The sequence below is a fragment of the Antechinus flavipes genome, chromosome 1 (genome assembly GCF_016432865.1).
Source record: "Antechinus flavipes isolate AdamAnt ecotype Samford, QLD, Australia chromosome 1, AdamAnt_v2, whole genome shotgun sequence".
NCBI lineage: Eukaryota > Metazoa > Chordata > Mammalia > Dasyuromorphia > Dasyuridae > Antechinus > Antechinus flavipes.
In genome coordinates this window covers 121,302,463-121,321,649 of record NC_067398.1, presented here as the reverse complement: position 1 = coordinate 121,321,649, position 19,187 = coordinate 121,302,463, and the positions used below count along the sequence as shown (strand labels likewise).

Below are 19,187 nucleotides of genomic sequence, written 5' to 3'. Positions count from 1 at the left end.
AAGGACAAGAATAATGCATACTTGAATTAGCCAACTAGCTTATGGAGTCAGGACAGTGAAGGCAAAAGAGAAATTAGGTCAATATAAGACTTGGAAAGTTGGGATAGAGGAAGGGGCCAAATGTGGTGAGGTCAGAGAAAAATGGTGTATATCCTCCCCTCCCCCCAGGATACTGTGGGCTGTTTGGGTCTTGAGAACTGAAATGTGGTGTCAGGATTAGACTCATTGTCAAATGGGAAGGGAGGGCCAAAAAGCAATGGAGTTTCCCAAAAATGTTAATTTTCCATTAACTGTGTAATAAAGGCTTGTTTTTGTTTAGAGGACCATGTCCATTGTGGCCTCTGGGGCCTCCTCTACTGTAAGCTGTTACTAGTTTTCTCGGGCCCTCTCTGTCTTTGAACTCTTAGGTCAAAACTTTCCCTGATCTTTCAACCTAGAACTCATCTTACCTTTATTTAATATCATAGCACTTTATCTAGCTCTTATGCACTTATCAAAATCTAATATGTCATATATTTAACTACCTGAAGTATTATTTTCCTCTTACTAAATAATAAGGACCTTGAGATTAGGGACATTGTTTTTATTTCTTTACTTATTTTGTGTTCTCCTTTCCTCCTGGAGTGCCACTGGAGCTCCTTATGTAGTGAGTACTTAATAAATGTTCTTTGGATGAATTAACAATAATTTAAAAAAATAGCAATTTTAATTTTCTGTTGGTTAATCCTAAATCTAGTAGAATTGGATACTTAGTGATACAATAGCACAGTATCTTACTGCTTCTTATTTTTTTTGAAGCTTTAAATTTAACATTTTGATCCCAAAAACATTTATTAGAGACTTCTGTACAGTGTCTTCTGCTATTATTATATTAACTCTTGGCTAATATTGACTCTTATAAAGCACACTACATAAATTATAATAACTTCATAATATATGCTGTTAATTCTCATGAAATATGAACACTTGAATGAAATGCAAATTTGGTTAAATGATGAGCCAGTGTGGTATAGTATTGAGAGTGTTGGATTTGGAATGAGGAAATCATACATTCCCATCCTGCCTCTAAAACTTTAAATTTTCTGACCATGGACAATTTATAACATAATTAGCAGTTAATGGAGAATATTGTAGAAGGAGTTATATGGAGTAAATCACAGATCCTTGAAATTTCTATATATTTAAAATTAAATAAAATAAAGCATAGTAATAAACATTACAAATATTTTTGTTTTAGGTTCCAGAGAATTGTTATTCTGTGCCTTCTGCGCTCTTACCTGAAACTAAAGACAATATTGAGAAAGAAAGTGATGTAGTTATTGGCTGTCCAGGATCAGTGCCAATTGCAAAAGAAATTCAGGAAGAACATAATAATGATGGACCTTATGACAACTTTTTGGAGTAAGTTTTTAATTAGAACTTCCCTTCAGTAGCATGGGAGGGACTTTTGGACTTGAGACTAAAGGTATTAAATGATTTCTTTTTGCATGTTTTTTTTTTTAATTAAAGCTTTTTATTTTTCAAAACAGTGGACAATTCTTCAACATTAGCCCTTGCAAAATCCTGTGTTCCATTCCCTCCCTTCCCCCTTTCCTCCACACCCTCCCCTAGATGGCAAGTAGTCCAGTATATGTTAAACATGGTAGAAATATATGCTAAATCCAATAAATGTATACATATTTATATGATTATCATGCCACACGTTAAAAAAAAAGAGAGAAGCAAAATAAAATGCAAGCAAACAACAGAGAGAGTAAGAATGCTCTGTTGTGAACCAACCTCAGTTCCCACGATCCTCTCTTTGGGTGATGGCTTTCTTCATCACAAGATCATTGGTACTGGCCTGAATCATCTCACTGTTGAAGAGAGCCAGGTCCATCAGACTTGATCATCATATAATCTTGCTGTTGCCATGTTCTCTTGGTTTTGCTCATTTCATGTAGCATCGATTCATGTAAGTCTCTCCAGGCCTCTCTGTATTCATCCTGCTGGTCATTTCTTACAGAACAATAATATTCCATAACATTCATAAATTATAACTTATTCAGCCATTCTCCCATTGATGGGCATCTACTCAGTTTCCAGTTTCTGGCCACTACAAAAAGGGCTGCCACAAACATTTTTGCAATGTGGATCCCTTTCCCTTCTTTAAGATCTCTTTGGGATATAATCCCAATAGAAACACTGCTGGATCAAAGGGTATGCCCAGTTTGATAGCTTTTTGAGCATAGTTCCAAATTCCTCACCAGAATGGTTGGATCCATTCACAGTTCTACCAACAATGTCAATGTATCAGTGTTCCAATTTTCTTTTTTTTCTTTTTTCTGATCATTATGGCTTTTTATTTACAAGTTATATGCATGGGTAATTTTTCAGCATTGACAATTGCAAAACTTTTTATTCCAACTTTTCCCCTCCTTCCTCCCACTCTTTCCCCCAGATGGCAGGTTGACCAATACATGTTAAATATGTTGAAGTATAAGTTATATATAATACATGTAATGTTCCACTTTTCCCACATCCCCTCCAATATTCGTCTTTATCTTTTCCTTTCATCTTAGCCAATCTGACAGGTGTGTAGTGATATCTCAGAGTTATTTTAATTTGTATTTCTCTGATCAATAGAGATTTAGAGCACCTTTTCATATGACTAGAAATAGTTTCAATTTCTTCATCTGAAACTTGTCTGTTCATATCCTTTGACCATTTATCAATTGAAGAATGGCTTGAATTCTTATATATTTGAGGCAGTTCTCAATATATTTTTAGATATGAGACCTCTATGTGAACCCTTGTATGTAAAAATGTATTCCCACTTTATTGCTTCCCTTCTAATCTTGTCTGTATTAGTTTTGTTTGTACAAAAACTTTTTAATTTAATATAATCAAAATTATCTATTTTGTGATCAGTAATGATCTCCAGTTCTTTTTTGTTCATAAATTCTTTCCTCCTGCACAGATCTGAGGGGTAAACTATCTTATGTTCTTCTAATTTGTTTATAATATCATTTTTTATGTCTAGATCATGAACCCATTTTGACCTTATCCTTGGTATATGGTGTGGGTCAATGCCTAGTTTCTTTTTGCATGTTTTTTTAACTTTAATAATAAGTGGTGAGGACCCCTTAACAATTTCTTTTAAAATGATGAAAAAAATCATTTATTTTTTCTGTTATTAATCTTTCTGAGAAGGTAGATTGACTTGCATATTAATTTTTTACATATAATCTATATGATTACATAACATTATAAGTAACTAGTTTTTAATAAAATTTTTTTATTTGCCACACTTTTAGTCATTTCTGTATGTAGGTTATGTCTTCATTAAGTAATGACAGAAAAGACTCCTTTTTGAAAGGGATTGGATGCTAGAATTCTTAGCAGTTTCTGTGTACAGATCTTTTCACAACTAATAATGTCTTTTCTGCCATTACAAAATAACAATGACTAAACTGTTTTGGAAAAAAAGTATTTTCATCAGGTCACATTTTTGATTCTAAATTTTGTATGTAATTTTTTTTCCTGATATATTTCTATCAATAGACTAACTATCCAATCAAAAGATTCTGAAATAAAAGAACTCATTGAAGAGAGTATTTCTATAACTCAGGTAACTGATAAAGAATTTACAGATTTTGACAAAGATCTCCCAGAAGAAGTGGAAATATTTACAAAAGAGAAAATGAAAATGCCAAATTATGGAGGTAAGTTCATTTAGTAGATAACTTATTAATTTGATGTTATAAATTTGATGATAATTTTAAGCCAATGTTATAGTTATTGTATTTACTAGAGAGACTATAACTTAAAATTATTTTGATGATTATTAAAGAACTCATGTTAATTAGGTTGGAGACAGATGTTTTTGGCTAAAATATCTTAGCTACTTGTAATATTTTTTCCTGTTATATCTTTACATGTTCCTTAGACTATCTACATGAAAAAGTATTGACTTTTAGATTAGATTCAGTTGATCAGGATCCCTAGATCTAAAGCTCATGGAGCTTTTAGGATCCAGAGAATTGCTATCCTAGTGACGAAAGTACTCATGAGTACTCACTTCAAACACATATGTTTATTTTTTTTTTAAATTTAATTTTACTTAATAATAACTTTGTATTGACAGAATCCATGCCAGGATAATTTTTACACAGCATTATCCCTTGAAATCACTTATGTTTCGTTTTTTCCCCTCCCTCCCTCCTCCCCCCGCCCCAAGATGGCAAGCAGTCCTATATATGTTAAATATGTTGCAGTATATCCTAGATACAATACACATTTGCAGAACCGAACAGTTCTCCCGCTGCACAGGGAGAATTGGATTCAGAAGGTAAAAATAACTCAGGAAGAAAATCAAAAATCAAATAGTTCACATTCATTTCCCAGTATTCCTTCTTTGGGTGTAGCTGTTTCTGTCCATCATTTATCCAATGAAACTCAGTTAAGTCTCTTTGTCATAGAAATCCACTTCCATCAGAATACATCCTCATACAATATCGTTGTCGAAGTGTATAATGATCTCCTGGTTCTGCTCATCTCACTTAGCATCAGTCCATGTAGGTCTCTCCAAGCCTCTCTGTATTCATCCTGCTGGTCATTCCTTACAGAGCAATAATATTCCATAACATTCATATACCACAATTTACCCAGCCATTCTCCAGTTGATGGGCATCCATTCATTTTCCAGTTTCTAGCCACTACAAACAGGGCTGCTACAAACATTTTGGCACATACAGGTCCCTTTCCCTTTTTTAGTATCTCTTTGGGGTATAAGCCCAATAGAAACACTGCTGGATCAAAGGGTATGCACAGTTTGGTAACTTTTTGGGCATAATTCCAGATTGCTCTCCAGAATGGCTGGATTCGTTCACAACTCCACCAACAATGCATCAGAAACACATATGTTTAAACTGGAACTATGCTGAGAAAATTAGCATGGCCCCTTGTGCAGGAATGACATACTAATTCCTGAAGCCTTCCTTATTTTTACCCAAACAGTCTTCACAGTAATAGCAATATTGTAAAGATAGTCATCTTTGAAAGTATCTCTGAATGACCACAAATTCCAAAAGACTCATAATAAACTCCAGATAAGGAATTGATGGACTCAAGAATGTAGATGAAAGCATATTTTTTTTTTCTTTTTGAACATGGCTAAAATGGAAATTTGCTTTTATATAATTATAGGTATTTGTAATGGGTTTTATTTTTCTTGCTGTGTCAATGAGAAAAGGAGAGAATTTAAACTCGAAAAAAAGAATTAAAAAGTCTCTGTGCTTAAAAAAAAATGAAAAAAAAAGTTATGTTAAGTGTAGAAGAGATGACTTGATGGTGACTTCAATATATTAAGCATTCATCGAACCATTTACTTTTAGGTGGGTACATGATGTATGTTAGGCAATGAATGAAAAAGAAAAAATTTAGATAAAAATTGCTCTATGGAGCTTACAAAATGGAGTGAGGGATTATGACATATACAGATAAATGTAATATAAAATGGTACACAGCTATATCAGAGCAGTACACATAAAGTGTTACGTGAAGTCCAAGAGGGAAAATAATCCTTACTGATGAGGAAATTGGGGGAAAGTTAATCAAGAAGATAGTTGGGCATCAAGGATAAGTAAGTCTTCAAAAGATGGGGTTAAGGTGTTGGAGAAGTCATTCTAGGCACAAAGAAGCAGTGTGAGCAAAGCATAGAGATTGGGGCACATACAGGAGACCCCATGCCTAGACTCTGGGTGGGAGCAGAGCAGATATGGAAGTAATAGGAGATAAGAAATGTTCATCTGCCTGTAGGTCACAAGGGTACAAAAAAGTGCAAAAGTATGAACCAGTGTCTGCGTTCGGAGAGTTCTGAGCATCTGAACTTGCCTTAGTAGGCAACAGAGAGCTCAAATTCAGTGTTCAATTAAATTAAGATTTGCTGAGTGCCTCCTCTGAGCCAGGCCCCATGCTGTATGCTGGGTTTTGTATAAAAAGGCTGGCATGCATTTTGTTCTGTTGTTTCACTTGTGTCTGAATCTTTAGGACTTTGGTTGGGGTTTTCTTAGCAAAGATACTGGAGAGGTTTTCCATTGCCTTTCACAGTTAATTTGACATATGAGCAAACAGACAAATAAGGCCTGCAGGCCTGCCAGTCTGTTCACTGCTCTACCTATTGCTCTCAGTCTGCATACAGGTATGTCTGAAGAAGAAATTCTTGGCAGTAGTATGGACATATATGTATGTATGTATGTATGTATGTATATACACATATGTAAATGTAGTGTGTGTGTATTTAGGGAAGAGTAGTGTAGAGTGAGAATAAAGGGTAGAGTTATTACAGTGGTTTAGACGGGTTGCTTAAAAAAGGATCTGATTTAGGATGTGACAGTATTCTAGTTCATCATCCAGAGCCTGAGGATTAAGGTAAACACTCCTTTTAATAAAAACATCCAGTGATCTCCAGAAAAAAAATTACCCACAAGGTCATAAAAAACTGCTCCAATACTAACGCATTATTGGTGGAGTTCTGAATTGATTCATTCATTCTGGAGAGTAGTTTGGACTGTGCATAGCCTGTGATCCAGCAGTGTTTCTACTGGGCTTGTATCATGAAGAGATCTTAAAGGAGGGAAAGGGACCCGCATGGTGGGCGTTCACTTCCTTTGTGAGCACCCTGGTACTACTGTGCATTTTACATTGCCAGTCTCTCCTAACTCCCAGGCCCTCAGAGAAATTTCTGGTCACTGTCTTTTGTGGTGTCCAAACCAATTTCACCAAGCTTGCCTCTCTCTGAGGTCTCCAGAGGTCTCTAGCTACTGTTTCACAGGAACAGTAGTTTAAATACCAGCAGCGTGCTCAACAACAGCCGTGTGCAAGCTCCGAGTCTTTTACTCATGTGTTCACATCCTGCCCCTGATCTCCTGTTGACTCCCATGTGAACACCAGGTTAAAGAGAGCAACTTCCTCCTCCTTCCAGTTTAAATAGGGTCGATGAGGTCCCACGCACGGCCAATCAGAGAAGGAGAACACTTCCTGTTAATGAAGCAATCTCAATATGGCCAGAGTTCCCGCTCACCAGGCGGTCACAGCAAATCACTTCTGGGGGTCTCAGGCAAAGCCTGTTTACTTCCTGTTTGCACTGAATGGGACCTTTCTCCTCTGACTCTTGTACACGTGCAAAAATGTTTGCGGCGGCCCTCTTTGTAGTGGCCAGAAGCTGGAAGCTGAGTGGGGGCCCCTCAGTTGGGGCCCGGCTGAATAAATTGTGGTATATGATTGTTATGGAATTTTTGTTTTATAAGAAACAATCAGGAGGATGATTTCAGATAGGCTGGAGAGACTGACATGAACTGATGCTGAGTGAAGTGAATAGACCCAAGAGAGCTTTGTACAACAAGATGATGTGATGATCCCTTGTGATGGACGTGGCTCTTTTCAACAATGAAGTGATTTGAGCCAGTTCTGATATACTTGTGATGGAAAGTGCCCTCCGCCTCCAGAGAGAGAACTGGGGAGACTGAATGTGCATCAGAGCAGAGGAGCTGCGCCTTTTTGTTGCTGTTGTTTGTTTGCTTGTTTTTTCCCCTTTTGATCTGATTTATGTCTGTGTGTGCAGCATGATGAATACGGAAATGTGTTTACAAGAATGGATATGTTTAACCTATATTGGATTGCTTGCTGTCTTGGGAAGTAGGGTGGGGGAGGGATGTAATGTCCGGATTGGCTTTCTGGAGGACCCTGGGAGTAACCTGAGTCCTTGGTCTTAGTGGAGGAGTGGAGAAGCAGGAGAGCCTTCACGGGGCTGGTCAGAGATGTAGTCTGGAATCTGGCGTCTTCTCTCGTGTCTGTGTCTGTGGCTGAGGGAGCTTTGCCAGGTGTTCCAGCCCTTAAATACTTCACTATACCACACAGCACCAGCAAGGTAGAACGTTACATCACATTAAGTACCACACTAATTCATTCTCTCATCAGTCATACTGAGTCTGAAGTATATCTTTTCAGAGTTCCAGCCCTCTACAGGAGAAGAGGGAGAAAAATTTGGAACAATTTTTCAAAGGTGAATATTGAAAACTATCTTTGCAAGCATTTGGAAAAATAAAGTACTATTAAAATAAAAAATGTAAATATAAAATATATATAGTATATATAATAAAAAATAGAAATAAAAATTTTAAAATAGTCCAGGAATGTTAAATTCCTCTGAGAAGGAGGTTTCTAAAGTCTCAAGGGCTCCTTTCCGAAGTCCTAAAACTTAGATTTTCTTAATTTTTATTTAATTTATGTTTTCTTAATTAAAGGATATATAGCTGGGTTAAATCAAACTTTCCCATGTCTGTTCCATAGTATTTTGGGTCACAACAATAGTTGAGATTACCAAAGTATGGAAGTTAACTCCTATTCCACTACTGAACTATTTATAAAAAATTGGAATAGAGAATAGGAAACAGATAAGAGATATTTTTGAGGTAAAATCAGTAGCACTTGGTAACTGATTCACTGTGATGTCAAGTTTTATAAAGTTGGGAGACATAATGATGGTATAATGCTGACAAAAGTATTGAAGTCCAGAAGAGGAGCAAGTTTTTTTTTTTTTTTAATTATAGCTTTTTATTTTCAAAATATATCATGGATTATTTTTGACATTCATCCCTAAAAAAACCCTGTGTTCTGATTTTTTTCCCCTCCCTTCCTTTCTCTCCCGCAGTTGGCAAGTGATCCAATATATGTTAAACAAGTGCAGTTCCTTTCTCTGTATTTCCACAAATATTATGCTGCGCAAGAAAAATCAGATCCAAAAGGAAAAAAAATTAGAAAGAAAACAAAATGCAAGCGAACAACAGCAAAAAGAATGAAACTGCTATGTTGTGGTCCACATTGAGTTCCCACTATCCTCTCTATGAGAGGACTGCTCTAAGAGAGTAGATGATTCTCTTCATCCCTAGGTCATTGGAACTGGTCTGAATCAACTCATTGTTGATGAGAGCCATGTCCATCAGAACTGATGGTTGTATAATCTAAGGAGTAAGTTTTTAGAGAAAGATAATTAAGAGAGAAAATTTCTCTTGAGTGTATTGAATTTAATGTGCCATTTGGACATTAGAGTGTCCTCTAGCACAAAAGAGATGTTCTGTAGTCTGTTAGAAGTAAGGATTGTAGTTCAAAAGAATGTTCAGGTAGCTTTGGCGGTCAATTATATAAAGTGATTGTTGAATCTATGGGAATGAATGAGATCACCCCAAAACAAGATATACATGTAGAAGTCAAAACGTGGGAGCATTTTCACACTAATGGTTCTGGAGAAGAGGAACAAGAACATTTAAAGAAGAATGATTAGAGAGGTAGGAAACCTTAAAAGGCAGAGAAGGAAAGAATATCCAGCATGAGAGTGTTCAATAATGTCACATGCTACAAAAGACAATTTCAAGATGGAAGACTAGACACTTTTTCTGATCCTTTGACTTCTCAAAACTCCAAAATAGGAGTTTTTTGAAGAGATAAAAACCTTTTTAGCTGTCTTCTAAAGTCTAAAATACTAAGAATCCTATTGAGGGAAAAACCCAGTAAACTTTCATCAGAGAAGGCTAATCTCTAGCCCAGACCATGCTCACTCAGCATCCCCTTTCCCACCAGCTGTCACATTCTGGTAGGACTTCATAATTTGATTCACTGGCTTGCAACAAACTCTCCTTCCCTTAGCCTTTTATCTTAGAAAACCAAAAAGCAGCATAGTAATGTTATGTACCACACAAAAATTGAGAAATGGAAGGAACTGAGGCAGGACACCAGCATATCAGGCAATCTGTTAGATCCGAGGAAAAAGGGACTGGTATCCAATTGAAACTAATTCTGTTTTCCCACAAGTCAGTGACTTCTTCAGTGTGGGAGAAGGCTGAAATGAATTTGAACCCTATTCCTTCTGTTATTAATAATAACTGAGGTTTTATCTGGTTTATCTGTTTATAGTTCAAGATCTTTAAGTGAGTTTTCTTTTCCTGGGATCTTTGATAATTTCAGTTGTATTTTTCTCTTATATTCCCCTATTCCTCAGTTTATGACTCCTTTTCTTTTGATGATGGGGATAATAATAGAAAGAATTATGTCCTCTAGATTGGCAGATTCATTATAAATGAATGAATATTGCAAGACAAAAGACAACTGATGAAGCAGAAGACCTGCATGGAAAACCATCAGGATGTTCACAAAAGATTTTAAAGAGCAATAAGAATTATTAAAGCAGAATTTATGGTAGAAGACAGAATAAAAAAACTTGAATTCTCCATGGCAAAATTTGCTAAAGAAACAAAAGAGAAAATAAATAATTGGGATAGAAAATATACAGAAGTGAAGGATAATCTTGAAGAAGAAAAGCAAAAAGCAATAAAATAAAAAGAAATATGATCTTTATATAGTCAAAACATAACAGGCTATAATAGGATACATAGAAATATTTTAAGGCTAAGAAGTCTCCCAGAAAAATAAGACAGGTCAAAAACATTGAACATAATAATGTCAGAAATAATACAATAAACTGCCTTTAGTTTCTGAATAAAGAAAATAGAGTGCCATTCAAAAGAACCTAGGGATTCCTTCCAGGAAAACTAAAACCTATGCTTTGAACTCCATGTATGTTGGTTAAATTTAACAATTTCATTGATAACAAATTTTGCAAGGGACTGGGAGAAAGACCTTCAGATATAAAATTAAGGAAATTCAGATAAGGTTTTTCTGTATCCACTGGAAGCTCCAAGATGGAATGAAAAAATGTGTTCCCAAAGTGATACATACTGAAACCCTGAGCCTAATCATTAATGGAAAAAAAAAAACTGATTTAAAAAATAAAAAACATTTGGAGCACTCCTATAAAGAAAACCAGACCTAAAAAACATGTTCACTTCACAAACAAGAAAGGTAAACAAATTGATCAACCAAGTAAGATATAGCTATTAAAACAAATTACCTCCAGGAAAAAAATAAGAAAAAAAGAAAAATATATACTTGTTAACAACAACAAATCATTTAAGAGTTTTCTTTCTAAAGTATACAAGGGGACAAGGTTGTTGGCAAAAGTCATATAGAAGGAGTGATAGTGGAGGCCTGAAAAATGGACTAAATATTACAACATATTGTCTATAGGTCAATCAGTCTTCTTCATGTGACTACATTGCATAATGAGAGTATATAGAAAAGGGGAAGGAAAAATAGAAAATAGAATAGGTGACATACCCTAATCAACTCAAAGATTAACATTGAAGGGAAAACAACTCTTGTAGTTTATCAGGAGAAAGAAGGTCTGCAAGAGAATAGGGAAGAGGCTAAGGGGAAGAATTGAAATGAGGGAAAGAAATGGAGAAGTCTTATTTCTTTGGTGGAAGTAGCATCTCATTGAAGAATGTCCCTTGGGGGAAGAGTGATCTGCAAAGAGAGATGGGGACTTCACAGTGGGGATGATCTCCTGGGTTTTGATGTTTGCAGAGAATACCCATTTGCCTCAGAAGAAAAGGAATCACAGCTCTTAGGGACAACTTTTGCCTTGGAAGAATAGGAAGATAGGGACTCAGGGAAGAGATTCTGTGACAAATAAGTGAGAAATGATTGTAGGGAAGAGCAAAAGGTAATAAGGAAATACACAGTCAGGAACAGGGAAATTCCTCCCATGGGACAATACTAGTATCTTTTATCACCTTCAGAAATTGATATTTCTCAGTGTGAAGTATAACAGAAGAAAAAGACCTTTCATACTGTGATATAAAGGAACAATAGCCTATAAAAAATGGTCACCTTGAAAAAAATGTAAAGATATTTGTCATTGAAGGATTAGATAGAAATGGGAGGATGGAAAGATCAAAAAAAGCCTTTTTTTAGGATTGGGAGACCTGGGCTTGCTCCTAAGGAGATGAAAGAAACATAGTATTCCCCATTATGGACTCGGTTCTAGCCCAGTTAGACTAGTAATTTGTAGTTTCCCAGATTTGACTTTCTGTTTATCATCCTCTTGCTTTTGCATAAGCCATCTCAATGTGCTTCCTCATCTGTTTTTTTCAGAATCCTTATCATTCTTCAAAGGTCAGCTCAGGTGTCACTTTCTTCAGGAGACTTTCATTGATTTACCTAATTTATTAAGTAGATCTTTACTCAGATTATCTTGCATTTATATATCTGCACAGTTATAAGTATATATACATACATATGCAACTGCATAAATACATAAATATATATCAATATACAAAAAACATATATAATATATAAAAGTATATATATTCCTTTCCAAAGGAAAAGCTTATATTCCCAAATAATATAAGCTTTTTAAGGACAGCAACAGTGGCTGTTTCTTTTTCATTTTTGTACTTTTCAGAGTGCTTTGGCACTTAGTAGTCACATAAATGTTTGTTCAATTGAATTGAAAATGTATGACAGAAAAGATGATTGCTAGAGCAAAGTTTTGCAGGTGTTCTGATGATATGGGATTGAGGATACAGAGCCTTAGTTAAGTAAGAAATATGTCTCTTTTTTAGGACAAGGTAATAGGAAAGAAAAATGGTTGATAATGAGAAATCTTAAGAATATGGAGGGTGAGAGATAAGATGACCTCACTTCTCAGTGAAGTAGAATGGCTATCCACTCTCTTATAAATAGTGGGTAATGGGGGCTTGAGGAGAGAGTAAAAACTTTAGAATGGTCACTGAGAAGAACCTAAGGATTTAATAATCATATTTTTAATATTCCTCTGAAAATTTTATTTAAGTTGACTGTCGCTTAATTTTTCATCTTTGTAGATTATTCCAAGTGTTCTAAAAATCAACTGAGTTCTAAGATAATCATTTTTGGGGGTTTTTGTGTCTCAATCTAGAGATCTCTGAAGACTCATTTGGAAGCCAAAACACTGGCATTTCCATCAGCCTTGTTCCATTAGAAGGGCAGTCAAAAGAAGTAAGTCAGATTATATGTAGATAACACAAGTTGACAAGTTTCTTCTTATGTTCATGTTATAAATACATCTACTTAGAGGGTAAGCATAATATTAAAATTTCATTATTTATCTTATTTTTTAAATTACTGATGAAAAAAATTACCATGCTGTATTTTTTTCTTAAAATTGAAATGTTGAAAATACTTGTTAATTTAAGTTCACAAATTTTTAGGCAAAAAGTATAATTTCTTTAAGAAAACTTGTTATACATGTTATTGTATTATTTGGTAAATTATAACTTTAAACATTCATCTAGTAGAATACTAATTCACAGCTAGTCTGAAGATATTTTTAAGTATTTTACTACTTGGAAAGAATTCTTATAAAATGACTATTATACCCTATTTTAGAGTTAAAATAATAATTAAGAATGATGTATCTGCATGAGAGGAAGTACAACTGTAACATTTTGTTTCTTTCTCAGATAGTTTATAAGCTTATTTGTCTTGCAGTTCCTTACTCCCTCTCTTCCTTTTCTTTCTTCCTCCTTCTCTTCCTTTCTTCTTCTCTCCCTTTCTCCCTCCCTTCTTTCCTTCTTCCTTTTCTTCCTTCCTTCCTTCTTTCTTTCCTTGCTTCCTTCCTTTTTCTATATATCTTATTCAAGGGGCAGATAGTAGATTATGGAGTCTAAGTATCTGGACAAGAACCTGGTTTCATAAGCCATCCATGTCAAATGCTTGCTATGTCACAGTGTTATTAAAGGAAATTGAAACTTTGCATGGACCATTTATTTTCTCCTTAACAGTTTAGTTGCCCTAGGGGAAATGTTCTTAACCTCTTTTGTGTCATGGATTCCTTTTGCAAGTGATGAATCCTATGAACACCTTGCTTAGAATATTATTTTTAAATTAGAATAACAAAATAAACCAAAAGTCAGTAAAAATTGTTATTTTTTTCTTTTTGAAGTTTAAAAACCCCAGGTTAAGAACCCCTTTTCTAGAGGAATGGTTGTTCAGGATGCTAAATTAGAGTCATGATACCTATAACCATGCATGTTTTTTACGACTATTATTTTTTTTTTAGCAACATTTGAGAGAAAAAATTGAGTGTCCATTGAAAGAATCAGTGGAAGAACTGATGAAAACATCATTTGAAGAGAAAGGGTAAACTTTAAAAAATATTTTAAATGATTATGATGATTGTGACATTCAGTTCAATGAAATCTTTTTCCTCAATTTTAAATATTTTTTCTGAGGTAAATTTTCATAAATGAAGCGCTTTTGAACTATGGCTAATAGCTGATTACTTTATTTGGCCTTGGCAAATGTTATATTTCTCAGTTCTCTCAGTCAAATTGCATGATTTACTTATAAAATACTTTCCTCATCCTGTCATCATATTAAATAAAATGTAGTTTGAATCTATTGTGTTTTTAGTTTGTATATAATATTTCTAGATAAGTTTAAGATTATTATTAAAGTCCCTTTTAGTGGAAAGTCTTTTCAGAATTATAATTTTGTTGAAAAAGCCTGCAAAAGAGTACTAGTTAAAAAGATAGCACACACGTGCTTCTTGCTATTCAGTTTCAGCAGAGGGCTGCTGAGTTCACACAAGATGACATAATGACAGACACAAATAAGCAGTTTGTTGACTGTGCTCCTGTTCTAGATTTAGGATTGTTGCTATGCAGTCCGATCTCTGGTCCCCACTTTTTCATGTGGTATTTTAGTAAATAGTAAATAGTAAACTTCCTCCCCAGATTGTGTCCCCTTATACCTTCTCTCACCCCTAAACACTTCTTTTATCCATATTTTGGGAGTCAATTTCACCCTCTCACTTCTCTCCCTAACGACCCTTCATGTGACTACCTTGAATTTTAAAAAATTTATTCTGTGTGTCTGCACATACACATGTATGTGACATCTATATTTATCTAGTGTTTGTGTAAATATTGACTTCTTTGCCTATTAGCCAAATAGCAACCTCTCCATCCCTTTCTTAACAACCACTCCCCTTTTTTTTTTTTAACTGACCAAGCTTTCTGGCCCAATGCACATTATTCATGGACTCCCACTTATGTAATATCCACATCCTGAGCCAAGGTGACCTTTGTCAAAATCCTACCCTGGTTAGTGGGTGAATATGGAGTCTCACAGGTAAGGGCACATTGCCTAGAGAAAATATTTATGGTTCAGATAAGATAAATCTGGCCAGATTTGACCAAATACCAGATCCAATGGCCAAAGTAGATCAAGTCAGGACAGTAGGCACCTAGGACATAATAGCTGATTTAGACAGCACATAGTTTAAATGAATCAGGGAAAAGAACTTGGATGTCATTTTGTCCTCACAAGTGCATCTAGGTACTTTCTAATTTTTTTTTTTTCTGGGGCCTTTTGCCTTACTAGTGTAGGGACTTGGCAGTAAGGAACTTCCTCTATTAGTTTCTGTAACTTATAGCCTAAGGCATTAAGAATTTAAGTATCTTCTCTGGTCATAGCAGCCATTTTGTGTGAGAGATCTGACTTGAACCTATATTTTCCTGACTTGGAACCAGATTTTCTATCCACTCTGACATGCTGCTTCTTGCTTTCTTTTGGTAGATATTAAGCCTTTTCATATCTGGCTGTGTGATTCTGGGAAAAATCACATAAGCTCTTACTTAGTACATTAGTCAAGTCTTTTAGAAAATGTTACAAAGAAGGTGCTAACTTAAATTGATAGAATTTTCTCAATTAGGACTTCTCTCTATCACTGAAATCAAGAGTATTCCCCATAATCCAATTATAAATATCCTTTAATAACTAAAATGACAAATGTATAACAGATATTAAGGGAAAAAATCTTACTTAACAGGTAATGTAATTCTCAGTATAAGGAGAACAAATTTCACTTAAAAAGGGAAGAAACTTTGAATATTATGAAAAATTAATGTAATATTTATTTTATGTGTTCATTTTTCAGTGTTGTCTATTGTTTTTCAAATAGTGGTCAAAGCCTATTCATTGCCTTGTAGTCAGTTACTAATTGCTATGGAGACAATTGTAAACAAACTATATTTATGAACTCAACAACATGTTATGATAAAGGGACAGTGAAAGACTGACAGATTGTCTGTGTTAGGGGTAATTTAATATATGTAATATCTTGAAAATATGCTACATAAATCTCTTTTCTAATCTTATTTATAGTATGGTTGAGACTGTTGCTGACCCTAAACTCACCATTCCTCACTCATTCTGTTTAGACACAAGTGCAAATACCCATAGGTAAGAGAAAATGAGTTATGTTTCTTATTAAATAAATTGTAGTTTCTATGTACTTGAAGTTGTAAATATTTTTTGCATGTATTACTATAGGTACTATAAATGTATTTTCTCCTCATTTATTAGCATATTTAAAACATTTTAAATCTTTTAAAATCTACATTTTAAAGATCAAGGGAGGAAAAAATCTTATGTGAAAGTAGGAAATAAATCATATCTTTGTAAAAAAGAGGTAGATTTTGTTCCCAATTTTTAGCTTCTAAATTATGATTTTAAAAGAGTATTTGAAAAATATTATACTCTCACAAGATAAATTCTGTTATGAAAATACTCCTTTCAACACCAACTTCCAATTTTTGTACTAATTGAGGGAGAGAGGGACCTAAAGGTTAGTATCTTTTTAAAGTACTAGAATGATTTTTTGCAGTTAGACTCATGAAGCTCCTAAAAGTATTTTCCATGTTAATAAATGAGAATTGCTATTGAGTGTTTTTTAAGGCACAAATCTGTCTTTAAATAAATGACGTTTGTAGTATATATTTCATAAATCTAGGTATAAAGGCTTATTTGCTTACCTTAATCTAAACTTAAATACAATATAATGTTATTCCTTAGCTAAATTTCTCCAGAGAAAAGGTTTTAATGTCTACATAATTATACATATCCAGTTAATTAGCTCAGATAACCAAAGTTTTCAGAAAGAAAGAGGAAGGATTAGGAAATAATATTTTAATATTTCTCCTGGCTTACATGTGAAATAATTTAACTGATTTTTAATATAGACATATGTAAATAATGAGTATTGATTCCTTTACCTTTCTTGCTAGATTTAAGCTCAAATTACTTTAATATAAATTACCTTCTTTATGATTTAGTTTGTGCAATTTTCAGCTTTTCACAAATACCATCTATCTTTCCTTTAAGTAGTTTTGATAGACTTTATAATATTCATCACCTTTTCTAAGCATCAGTTCCTCCATACTTCATTTGTGGTTAATGCATAAACTGAAGCTTAGAAAGTGAAACTTGAATGTTATGATAAAATTTAGCAGACATCACTGGTATTTCAAGTGCAGCATAAAGCATAGAGTATGACATTTTTTACCCATTTTCTCTAGCAATTGATTTTACAAATGTGTTCAGTTATATCCTGTTTAAGGAATATTAAAGCCAAGTCAGATGTGTTGTAACATCCCTGAAGTTGAAGTTTACTGACAACGTATATTCAGTTAAAGATTTTGTAGGATCAGTGTATTCTAATCATTGTTTTGAATTTCATTGTTCATATCAGTGATTGTCTGCATCTATTTTACATATTCCTTCATACAGTATACAAGTTTCTGTACCAAAAGACCGATCTTCCTCAGTTCCACCTTTGGTATCGGATACAGCCAGTGTTTCCTCAAATACTCCTATTTCAAAACGGCATAGAGGCCATAAAGATGAGTCCCCAGCTGAACTACCAAATTCTTCAGAACCTATTAGACAGATGCTTCATGATGAATTGTTTAGATTGGTTCAGGTGAGTTATGTGTAATACATGTGCATATGTGTGTTCTTTATATGTGTTTGGGTATGAAGCAGAATTAGAAAAATTGAGGTAATATTCTTTCAAAAGAAATGCAGAAAGGCAAAAATTGCTTTCAAATTTATTCATCCCTAGTTTCAGAAAATGACTGGTTATAATCTGATTCTAGAAAATCTTCCTCTTCTGAATTTTTCCTTTGCTATTAGTTACATGGGACCAAACAGTTTTAATTCCATAATTGCATTGTTTTATTCCCTAGTGGACTACCTATTTTCTGTTGAAGACACCTGACTCAAAAATCTCATTTTTTCCTCCTCTATAAAGCAAATCAAAAATTGGAGATTTTTTAGGATGAAAATAATCTCTAGAAGAGTTAAGTATATCGATTATTTACACCTAATTGTTAGGTTTTTTTTTTTTTTTTTTTAGATTAGTATCATTTGAACTTAGCCAGTGGAATTTTTTAAAAACATTTTTATTTAAAATTGGAGTTCCAATTTTATCCTTTCTTTTCCTTCCCTTTCTTTCCCCATCCCTAAGATGTTAAACAGTCACATATGTTTTAAACATGTTCAATTATGTAAAATATTTACATAATAATTCATTTTGGTACAAGAAGATTCAAACAAGAAAAAAAAAAGAAAGCAAAAAATAACACACTTCAGATTGTATTCAATCAATATCAGTCTTTCTCTGGAGGTAGATAGTATGCTTCATCATTAGTTCTTTGGGATTATCTTAGATCCCTATATTACTGAGAATAGCTAAGTCATTCACAATTCTTCATTCAGCAATATTGCTGTTATTGTGTACAGTCTTCTCCTGATTCTGTTCACTTCACTATGTCAATTTATGTAAGTCTTTCCAGATTTTTCTGAAATTGTGTTGCTTGTCATTTCTTTTTTTGTTAATAACATTTTGTTTTTCCAATTACATGCAAAGATATTTTTCAACATTCCTGTAAAACTTCATGTTCCAAATTTTTCTCCCTCTCTTCCCCCTTTCCACTAGACAGTAAGCAATCTGATATAGGTTAATCATGTGCAATTCTTCTAAAACATTTCCATATTCATCATGCTGTGCAAGAAAAATCAAATCAAAAGGGAAGAAAAAGAGTGGAAAAAACATTGCTTGTCATTTCTTTCAGCACAATAATATTACAGTACATTCGTACCACAAATTGTTTAGCCATTCCCCAACTGATGAGCATCCCTTTGATTTTTGATTCAAAAATTCAAAAATATTTATATTTTCATGTTAATAGGTCCTTTTCCCATTTGGGGGGATATCTTTGCATTATAGACTTGGTAGTGGTATTGTTGGATCAAAGGGTATACACAATTTTATTGCCCTTTGGTAATAATTCCAAATTGTTCTTCAGAATACTTGGATCCCTTTACAACTCCATCAGCAGTGTATTAATGTCCAAATTTTAACACATACTCTCCAAGATTTAGTCTTTCTACATTTTGGTAGATGGTCTTTGAGAATTGCTGTG

General features: G+C 34.1%; 1 protein-coding gene and 1 non-coding gene across 2 annotated transcripts in view; both read left to right on the top strand.

The window, feature by feature from the left end:
• The window catches only part of CPLANE1 (ciliogenesis and planar polarity effector complex subunit 1), a 113,818-nt gene that overhangs the window by 52,440 nt on the left and 42,191 nt on the right, over positions 1–19,187 (top strand). The window contains exons 26-31 of the mRNA XM_051990098.1: positions 1,238–1,401; positions 3,544–3,704; positions 12,836–12,915; positions 13,979–14,058; positions 16,087–16,164; positions 17,491–17,683. Coding sequence (XP_051846058.1) covers positions 1,238–1,401; positions 3,544–3,704; positions 12,836–12,915; positions 13,979–14,058; positions 16,087–16,164; positions 17,491–17,683 — 756 coding nt within the window. The remainder of the gene's footprint in view (positions 1–1,237; positions 1,402–3,543; positions 3,705–12,835; positions 12,916–13,978; positions 14,059–16,086; positions 16,165–17,490; positions 17,684–19,187) is intronic.
• LOC127546044 (U6 spliceosomal RNA) lies at positions 4,885–4,988 on the top strand. Its single transcript, XR_007949911.1, has one exon. It is a non-coding gene; the product is annotated as a U6 spliceosomal RNA (small nuclear RNA).